Here is an 11,198-nt window from a genome sequence, read left to right as displayed (position 1 = left end):
TCTATTTGTCACTGTGGTTGTTTACTTTCATTGTTTAAAATTATTGTTCAAAACTGTAAAAATGGAGATGTCCGTTGAAATGTAAAATAAAAAATAAAAAAATAAATATAGAAGGACCATACAATACCTAACGGGTTACCGCAAATACGGACAGGCTGACTGACTGCCCTTTGAAATTTTAATAAAAAAATCAATAAGGTCTTTCCTTAGAAAAATTCCCTTCTTAGCAACTTCACATCCAAAATAAGTAAAGCAAATGAGCCCTTCTACACCTTCGACCACTTGGGTGTCACCTACGAGCTTGAAATGGCTTCATTAATTAATACAACGTAAATTGACTTACCACTCACCTTTCAGTTAAAGAAATATTGCAACCTAGATCAGCTAGAACTTGATTCCAGTTTTCATTGAGGGTCTACATTTGCATCTACATCTATTTCAGATTCATCTCTATTTCGTACCAAGTATCGTATCAACATAATGTAAAAACGAATATCAGTAAGGAGATGAAGATATCAATTACGAGTGTTGTCAGTTACTTTTAAAAACATATATATGGTTTGAATATATGGTTATATGATTCAGGAAAGTCAGGGGAGTAATTATTGGCGACTAATGACAATATCATAGTAGCAAACTTAAACCATCTATAAAGAACGTGCCTATGGTCTATGAACAGTATATTCTATACATTTTTAGTAACTGGTATATAGATAAACGCTTTCAACTAAACTTATATGGTTGCCTACGTTTGGACAGTTGAGAGATAAAATTTGGAATTGGAAATTAGATTTCAAATGTCTATAAATACAATGAAATTTATGATTCAGATTACACGTAAAACAGTGGAACTTCCTTGAATTTCTTTGGATTATAAATTACAATACTAGATATAGTTTTACTATAATTCTTATTCTCATATTTTCTTTAAAAACGCACTTGAGCATGTTGACGACTAAAAAAAAAATATTTTTGTTAGTACAGCCAGCTGGGACTCCAGTGTTGACAATACTGTGAATTAAACCGAAACATATGTTCGTGCTAGAAAAATAATATGATGGTTATACGTTACAGGTTCACTTTGTAATAAAATACGTAGGACACGTTTGTTATACGTCTTTTAGTTTTGTCTTTTTATATTCGTCTTAAGCATTCATTCTGGAACTCAACATGACTGAAGGTAAGCGATGCCTAATTCACTTGAATTGTAAAAATTTATAGCGTATGGAAGTAATTCAAACAGTAAGCCCCTCATTAGTTCTTATAACCTAAATTCCCTTTGAAAATTTTCTTAGGTTTTCAACTGGAAATTACTTAATATTTTTCATTATTTTGGATGATAATGTAATGTAATTTAATATAATATGAAGTAAAGTAGGTACTTTGGTATTATCAAGAGTTTTTTTAACCGCGGACCTTTAAAAAATACACTATTAGAAAGAATAGATTTGATATTAATGTGATAATTACATGTCATCATGACGAGAGTAGGCTACTCGGTCCTTATCTACTACCTGTTATTAACACTGAAGTACATTTAGATTAGGTTGCAATAAATATGTTACTAGTAGTACCAAAGTTAAAGATACCCTTTACTTACACTCACGTGATCTGAGCTAATAATATTTTGTTCCTATAGCCATACATTTAATTTATTCAGAATCGGTGTGAATTACATTTTAAATAATAACAACAGATAAAATATTTTACCACAGCATGTGATTAGACTATCATGTGCATAATTAATCTAAAACGCAATCGGTGAAGTAGTTCACTAGCTGAAAATTAACATCTTAGAGAATAAATTATGGTTTTAAATGTTTTCCTTAATTAGTATTGGAACTCACCTATATTTCAGGTAAAGGGGATTAAAAAGCTCCCTCCCTTTAGATCTAAAATTACATGCAAAATAAAATTAAAGAGAAACATTTATTAACAAGAAAATAACTGTGTTATAAAGTAGTTAATTTATCATTAGGAGGCTTTGCTTAGCTAATTAATGATTGGATTGGTGAATAGAATAAAAATGTTTTTTGGGGTTGAAACTCCTGGTACCTCACTTCTTGGCTACAGCAAACGTCTTAACGATACGGAACTTAGGTATAGGGATTGAAAACTGAACATTGTAATACATAATATGTGCACCTCTTATGAGCATTTTATTTTACAGAAGAATCCTCTTACCCAGTACCGTTTGAGCTGTATGATCCTCCTCGGAGTTCTCGGCTGGGTCTGTTTCATGCAGTTTGTGGATGGAAAAATGCGGACGTGAAGTTTACTGTCAGTAAGATCAATAAGATTAAATATGAATTGGCGAATCACTTCAAAATCGAGGATTTGGAAAAGTATAAAAGCAAGCTTCAGAAGTTATTCACCGAGTCGAATAACGGTATCAGGGAAAACAGAGCGTCCCGTTTGAGATTTCAGGAAAAAATTGTGGAAAACCAATTCCACACAGGAAAATTACAAGATCAGATCTTGAACATTAAAATGGAGATATTGCATTACAAAAAGGTTGCAGCCGAAATGGAGAAATACGTGGAGGGTTACTCCTTGTACGAGAACTTCTTGGAGAGCGTGGCGCAGGTGTCTCCGGAGTTCAACAGCGGCGGTGACATCCTCAACCGATTCGAGACACTGGAAAGCACGAGGATGGCGTGCTCCCACCTTGTGGAGCAAGAACTGGAGGGTTTCTCAGAGATGAAGAGAAAGATGATCACACTACTGGAGACAAAGTCGACTGAGTTGAAGGACCTGGATAATAGAATAGTGGCGGTGCAGGTACAACATAAACAGGCCAAGGAGCGCCGCATGTTTTTTGAACACGCAATAGAAGGGATGAAGTTAATGATCGAACAACACAAGGAGGGGTCTCTAGTTATATCCGGAGGCTGCTGGGACCTGTACCAGCAGATCTGTACTCACCGAAAAATCAAACCGAAACTCTCCCAGAGTGATTTGAAGGGCCAGCTAGACTTCATAGAGAAGGAAATAACTTTCATGAAAGAAGTGAGCACACTTGTAAACTCTAATATGCAAGTACAGAAAAAATAAATTTCAAAATCTTTTTGTGACATTAGCGTACATACGCACTAGTCTAGGCTTCTTGTATGAAGAGGTCTGTAATTCTATTTGTTTAACTAGCTTTTTGGTACAATAAAGTATTTTAAATAAAGTTTTCTGTGTTTTTATGAATACGATCCCATCGCAATATACACCAAATTGAAATTCCTCAACAGACCATGAACGTCAAAAGACGTGTTGGTGCTATTATTATAAAACAAGCTAACATCATCGTGTTTAAAAAATAATTGGAGAAATGTAATCATAGAGAAAGCCATTACAAAATTTTACTACTATTAAGTTTTTATTAAACGAATTTCTCCTATAAAATTACAATGAAAGTTTTGAAAATGTACAGCAGCACTCCTACAAATCTCTCCCCCTTGAGGATGATAGAATAACCTATCATGACAGGATTAATGTTACTAAAGACTGAGATATTCTCACAGACAGTTTACATCAAATTTTCAATGATTGTTTTGAATCATATACTTCTTAAAAACTATTTCACAGATACTGATTGCAATTTGGGAAGAAGTATTCACCATTTAATTAATTATTCCAGATCTTTTCAAACGAGTAATAATTGTAAAAGAATTTATTTGTTTTCCCTATAAAATAAAATAAATAGTATATTCACAGTCATGTTCCATAACGTGTTGTCTATAAATAACCTGGATTTATTACGAGCCGGCTGTACTGGCGGCCATCTTGATTTTAGTTGTATAAGATTAAATCAAGAAGGAACTTTCACCCAAAATATGAGAGTTGAAAGGCCTTGTAAATTAAAATGAAAAAGGTTGGACAATTTTATGTATTTCCTGCAATAATCCAATGTTGTTATATAATTGCAATAATACAAAAGAATTTGTACTTTAATCTTAGAATTGAGTGGCGTTTATAAGGCTCGACTGTCAGATTAAAACCTGTTCCAAAGAATTGTTGAAATCTGCGAATATTGTATTAGTTCTACTAAATATTACCTACAATAATAAATAATTTTCCTGCAATAATCCAATGTTGTTATATGATTGCAATAATACAAAAGAATTTGTACTTTAATCTTAGAATTGAGTGGCGTTTATAAGGCTCGACTGTCAGATTAAAACCTGTTCCAAAGAACTGTTGAAATCTGAGAAGATTGTATTAGTTCTACTAAATATTACCTACAATAATAAATAATTTTCATGTTCGTAAATTAAACCAACTTTCGAAGAAGGAATAAAAATATCTAAAAATTACGTTTAAATTGCTGTGGTTATGTTCATAAGTGCAAAACAATGGGAGTATTTATTTATCAAAATACAATTTATTCAAATGTAAAAATAGTACTAAAATGGGATCAATACTACGATATGATATCCAGGGTGTAAAAATTAAATATTAAATGTTCAATTAATCATTATAAATAAAATAAAAGTATCTTTTCTCCACTCCAGTTCCGGATAGAGCAGTTTCCCAGGGGCAGTTCATCGTACTAGCAATTGAAAACACTGAAGTGTTTATACTGGAGTACAAGGGATTTACATTAATAAATAAGTATTTCAATCCTGATTATAATAATTTATTATACGATTCGAATGCTAGGTGCTAACACTTTGCCTGGGAGAATATCACTGACCGATTTTTCATTAAAATAAACCCAAAAAGACAGTCTTATAATTCTATAATTTTATAATAATAAATAATTACCTTTAGCTAGACGATCATACCTATCACACCTGTTTGACTCGACTATCACGAAGTGTTGCTACCACGATATATCTGACCACGAAATTACGACTCGTAGACCATGAACCAGCCCAAAACATCCCGAAACTTCTTAGTTATAAGTCGATACATTAGTTATTAAAATAAAACTGCTTCGCCAGAAGGGTTATGTAGGCGCAACTTCACTATTGACTTTAATCGTCAAAAGCAAAAAGGCAAGAACTTAACCAATTTTGTCATTAACTATAAAACACGTTAACATTAAAAGTAGGATGTTCTCAGCTTAATAACTATTAGCGCGCGCGCGCGCGCCCCACACACACACACACACACACACACACACACACACACACACACACACACACACACACATGTATGTTTGGGAATGCTAAGCCACTTTAAGAGCCATATGTACAAATTGAGAAACAAGCCAAAATGAAAGGAAATATCATGTAAAAACTATAAAAAAATACTCGATAAAGTCAAAAATTAAATAATTTCGGAGACAAACTCAAATGAAAATAATCAAATGTTCATTAAATGTTAAAATGAATTCATAAAGTTTTGCTTCAATATTCTTAAGCTGTTTAATGAAAAATCATTATTCTACAATATTAACCGTGTTAATTACTTTTCATTAAATTTTCTTTGTTCCAACAAATATTAAATGTAAGTTATATTTTTTGTTTATTTCTTTGATCTTTTTATCATCCAATATATTCGGAAATATATTTGGTAAATGAATTGTGAAATCTTCTAGTTCTAAAATGATTATTAATCCAAATTTATCTTTAACTCTTTTCAAATTCAAAATTTTGTTTTTCTTATTTTCTTCTAATTCAATTAACTTCTTATATTCTTTAAATTTGAATTCACCTAGATCATCTATCTCTTTCAAGAACTCCATTTACATAGAAGAAAATTGAATTAAAAGAATTACTTTATTTCATGTAAGATTCAAGTGATTGTATAAAATTAGATATAATTGTTTTTAAAAACGGTTCCATGCTTCCTATAAACGCTATCTTTCTTCCTCAGAGTCACATGGAATATTAATGATGATAAGACAAACAACATAAATTATTTTGATGGTAACTGGGAAACATATTAATGGTGCCAGGAAAGATTGACAGAAAATGGTCCACATCTAAAATCATTATTACAGAGACAGGGAATAAATTTTTCTTGACTAGGCGAGAGTAATTAAATAGATTAGTAAAATAAATAGTTAAAGTAGCAAGAATTTTAATGGTTAAACAATAAATAGTCAACCATTTTGAAAACAGCTTAGATTTTAATATTTGGATTTGCAATACTGCACTGTTGGAATAATTGTGTCGGTATAAATTGCTGAGTTCCCCTAAACTGATACAGTATTAAAGCAAGGGAGAAATAATAATAATAAAAAAAAAAACAAAGCGGTACAATTAAATATTATTATTATAAAGACGAAATTTTGTGAACATATTTAGATGTTTGATACCTAAACGCAAATCCCCTACTGGACAGATTAGGGACAATTTGGAATGTCTTAGATATAAGAATAAAACATAGCCATATTGTTATTCCTAAATACTACCATAAATAGTATTAAAGTTATTCAACGTATGTTTAGCGAATGCAGAGATAGGCAATATTTTTGACAACTGGTCGATGCACAGGACGCACGTACACGTTGTATCCTAGTATTTTGTATTTCCATGAAAACTGTCAGCTACCAGATTGTGATGTAATATTAATGACAAGCAGTATTATATAACTTTTATTATGTATGACAGCAGTAATGATTTCAAAGCAATTGTATTATTCCGGACTTTTGTCTGTTTAAAATAATTGTGAATGTATATATATATATATATATATATATATATATATATATATATATATATATATATGTATATATATATATATATACATTCACAAATATTTCAATCAGACAAAAGTCCGGAATAAGGTACTTGAAATTTCCTTTGGAATTGTGATTCTGGATAATTACGTTAGCTGAATGAACAAAAACGGATAGACCGAGCATGAAAACGTTTCAACCAATCATTTACTCCGTGACTAAAATTTTGAGGAAACAAGCGAGCATATTGAGCCAGAAACCATAGTAGATTGAATCATAAAGTGAATCACTAGACACTAAATCACATTTTTTATGGCATAAGATTTTCGAGGAAACATTACATACGGTTTCCAATATGGAGATACATGATATATATATTAGAATTAATATAATTCCTAGACTATACCAACGAAATAGGACGGTATAGCGAATGTGGATTGGGAAGCAAAGACAAATTGTAATGTATTAGTAATGTATTTGTAAACATAGATACTCATGAATTCGGACGGTCACAAACAAAGGTAGCGTGCTGAGCATCCTCCAGTAGGAAATATGTCCTTTTAGGGAATTAAACTAATAGTAAATATTATTAGTAAATCGGAACGGTCTGAAAAGCTATATTCCTTGGGTGTGTATATGTGTTCCCGCACCTATTTCTCGAGAATAATTTGACATACAGAGAAGAGATTTGACACCAATGTAGTCCTAATGAAGATTAAGGCACATCCGGTAGTTATGGATTTTTACTTTGTTCCTTATACCGAAATTAGTAGTGCCTCGGAAGTAGATGCTTTTTTATTGAAGTAGGCTTCTCAATCTTACGCATATATATATTTTTTTATCAGAAAAAAACAGCAAACTCAACTAGAAATATCTGGAAATATAGAAATATCTTTGACCGGAAAAAGATTTAAAAGGTCGGAAGCAGACTTTTTGATCAAGGTAAGCTTCCGAAACCTACATGAATGTATATAACTTCTTGATCGGAGCAACAAGAAAAACCCAGTTAAGGTAACGTAAATCTCTCTGATAAGAAAATCGCAAACTAAAAATGAATCCAAATTAGACTTTACGTAGATAGTCCCATAGCCATCTCCAAAGGTCTTAATATTATTTTGCGTTGTAAAAGGTGGTTGATTATTATATTTTCTATAATTTAAAACAAAAAAAAAAATTGAAATAAAACAAATCAAGCCAAAATATTAAGATTGTAGCTAGAAGTGTAAAAAACAATCAATGAACAAAATCGTTTTTTAGAACCAAATATTGTAACATTTAAAATTCGTTGTTTTCGTAACATGTTTCATTATCAGATAAGTTTATTGCAAGCTTTACAGGCCATTAACGACGGTAAATGAACGTTACATTTAACGTTACGATCCATGCACAGTTTATTGACGTTATAACCTGAACAACAAAGTTATGCCGAAGTTATATTTTACGACATGTTTAGCCCGTTCCCCACCACTGTAATAAAGGTCACATTTAACAGTTTCACGTTTCACAGCAGTTATAGTTCTTTAATATTACTTTGTCGAACAGTTACTTTTCTGTCGATATAAAAACTGTAACAGCACTATAAAGTGTCTATCTATGCTGATATATTTTTAAGCGTTCAATAAACATTTATCATGATGCTTTTATTAGATTGGTTTATAAGTTTTCTTATTTAATAATAGCTCCTAAAATAACAGCCAATTTGCACTGTATAAACACACAATCTGGGTTTTCTTAAAATGAATACAGGAATTATTCATAAGAAAGAAATCGATCGTCAGCAGCAAAAATTTAGGCTTTCTTGTAATAAATTTCCAGTTTACTCAATAAAAATAGTTTTAACTAATATTAAATTAGTTTTCACATACACATCGTTGTAATCGATCTTTTAGAAGCTTTCGATGCAACAAGATCTCCAAGAAAAGATTGATTCGGTTTAATCGGTATCGTTCACTAATGTGACCCGTTCATTAGAACCGTTCATCACTGAAAATACTGAGCATTCCATGATTATAGAGTGTGACGGCCAGTCTCCTATGGGAGCGAGCGACTAAACGGTTGAATGAAATTAACAAAAATGCATCAGTGGAAAGTCGGAACCACGAAAACGAGAAAAGTAAACAAATTTTAATCGATGCGAAAAAACTTATAACCATTTGATACGTGCACGTTAAATACGGAGTTGTTGCTAATATTCTCAAAATCGATTGGATAGTATTTACCTAGAATCCTCAATCAGATTTTAGTCAGCCGTGAACGAAACGAACAATTTCACGGAACTATCGATTACGAGGTCTGAACGAAACAAACGAATTGATCGACTACCGCAACACCAAGTATAATTACATAAAAACTCATCTTGATTGGTGTTGTAAGGACATGTTTTAAGATCTTTCTTATTGAATAATTTATTATGTATTTAAAAAAATGTAGAGCTAAAATCCGAGCAGAGTTTCATTTTGCATACGACACTGAACGAAAAGAAAGGCTTTACTAACTCTGTGACTAGGATCACTTGTTTATTTAAAATATTACTTTTGCTCTCTAATGGTAACTGTATTAAAACATGTATTTTCACATTTTTTGTCACTATTAGAGTTAAAATTTTATCTGTCAATATTGGCACTTATATCTGCTTATAACACAATTATATTATTCGTATAGCTTTACTGCAAGGCAGGAGTAGCCCATACTACTTCCCAGGAACCTTCGCTCAAATCTATAGATCACTTCATCTCGAGATGCCATGCGCGGCGGACTGATATAAAATCAGACAGACAAGAAAGTGTTCAGCCCCCAGGCAGACTGAAAGAAAAATCTGCCAGAGTCTACTGAGTGACAGACTTCAATGACGCTCAGTAAACCCCCATAGATATACATGTATCTTCAGCGATCTAATTTTTGTTTATGTAGAAATGAAGTCCATCAAATATTTAAAGTCTAAATACGTAGTGAGATATTCTGATGATGTAGACATAAACATCCAAGCCTAGACGTTTTTACCCTAGAGGCTATAATATAAAGAGTAAGCCTCGTGCAAATCGTGAAACACGATGTTGCCTATGTATAGAAAATGTTACATGCAAAATATCAAAATTACAAATCTATAGCTCAATAACATCTTGAGATATCAAGCGGAAAATAAACACGCGGCCGTTATACACAAATATTGAAGATAGACTGGATGAAGAGGAATTTTCAAGACCCTTAGTGATAACTAAGCAATATATAAAACATATCAAGTTTACAGCTCAATTCAATCTTGATATATATCCCCGAGTGCTAATGCTCAGGTAGAGCATACATAGTGACATACATCATCATAGAACTATATCACATCTTTATAGAAACAAACTAATACATTGAAGAATAGAAGGACGTGATACAATGCAAAGGAAGTCTTCTTACCAATCAAATAACCATATATGTTAAAATAAAATATGAGTTCGGCCTGTTTACTATTTGTATATTCTGTGTTTTACTAACATGTATTTATCATAAGGATACACAAGGAATGTATGTATTTTACACAAGGAACTTGGCGTTCCTTGTGTAGAAATAAAGCTTCTATAGGACAGAAATGAAAATTTTTCTGCCGCTCAAGTAATAAGCTTCGCCATCATCTAGCCAATTAAATGCTCTTTTCCTGACTGAAAACTGATCTGTTCAGAAAAAATCTTTGGCTTGGAAATCAAACAGTAGCAGAAATAGAAAATCCATGGTTATGATATGGTTTTTATGTTGTTTTATTCTCAGGATAACGCCATAATACCGAAAAAAACAGAATGATTTTTTTGAGTCATGAGTTTTTGATTATGCTAATTCCACAGATAAAGGAAGTAGGTTCCCATTTTTCTTCATATCATGTGATATTAAATATTCAATACTTAAACTATTCACGAGAAATACGATTACAACAGAAGTAATTTAAAAAAAATAGTAACAAAATCAATAGTTCTATATGTATGAATTTGTATTCACCTCCTTCATGTCCTCAGAAACTCGTTCATGCTGAACACTTTAAACTGATACAACGGGGTTATTGGTACTCGCAATATAATGATGCTTACATGGGATTTGCATAAACCGTATTATTCTCCAATTATCGTGCTCGTACATCCCTCTAATGCATTTTTGTTATTAGTAATCCTTTTAATAACAAACACCAAAAAAGTGTTTTTTTGATGTTACAATTTTAATAAATCAGAGTAAGCTGGTTAATGAAAAATGATAAATGATAAATGAATTATTCCATCATAATAGTACATTGTACAAAACATAAGACTGACTTGGAATTAACTGACCACTTCTACAAGTAATGTGGTCAGTGGACAACAATACAAAACATGATTGTTATCTGAGTCCAGAAAGACAGTACAAGTTGTTATCAGCCTGGCTGCTCTCCGTGGCGTCTAAACACTAATCACTAGATATGGTTTCAACAGAAACTTTTCACTGCACACAACTGCTATGCTTAATATTATTTACAAGAGCAAATGGTTAATAAACAAATTATTATACTTATATATACTAAAGACTACAGAAGCTATATACATATGAATAGTGAAATAAAACATTACCT

At 31.8% G+C, this 11,198-nt stretch overlaps 1 protein-coding gene across 1 annotated transcript; it reads left to right on the top strand.

The window, feature by feature from the left end:
* Nucleotides 1–1,045: 1,045 nt before the first annotated feature.
* LOC124363857 lies at nucleotides 1,046–3,175 on the top strand. The gene is made up of 2 exons (XM_046819117.1): nucleotides 1,046–1,180; nucleotides 2,171–3,175. The coding sequence occupies exons 1-2, from the start codon at nucleotides 1,171–1,173 to the stop codon at nucleotides 3,052–3,054; spliced, it is 894 nt and encodes a 297-aa protein (XP_046675073.1). The 5' UTR covers nucleotides 1,046–1,170; the 3' UTR covers nucleotides 3,055–3,175.
* Nucleotides 3,176–11,198: the final 8,023 nt, after the last annotated feature.

The sequence above is a fragment of the Homalodisca vitripennis genome, chromosome 5 (genome assembly GCF_021130785.1).
Source record: "Homalodisca vitripennis isolate AUS2020 chromosome 5, UT_GWSS_2.1, whole genome shotgun sequence".
Classification (NCBI taxonomy): domain Eukaryota; kingdom Metazoa; phylum Arthropoda; class Insecta; order Hemiptera; family Cicadellidae; genus Homalodisca; species Homalodisca vitripennis.
The sequence above is the reverse complement of the archived record's forward strand: the minus strand, read 5'-3'. Positions and strand labels throughout refer to the sequence as shown.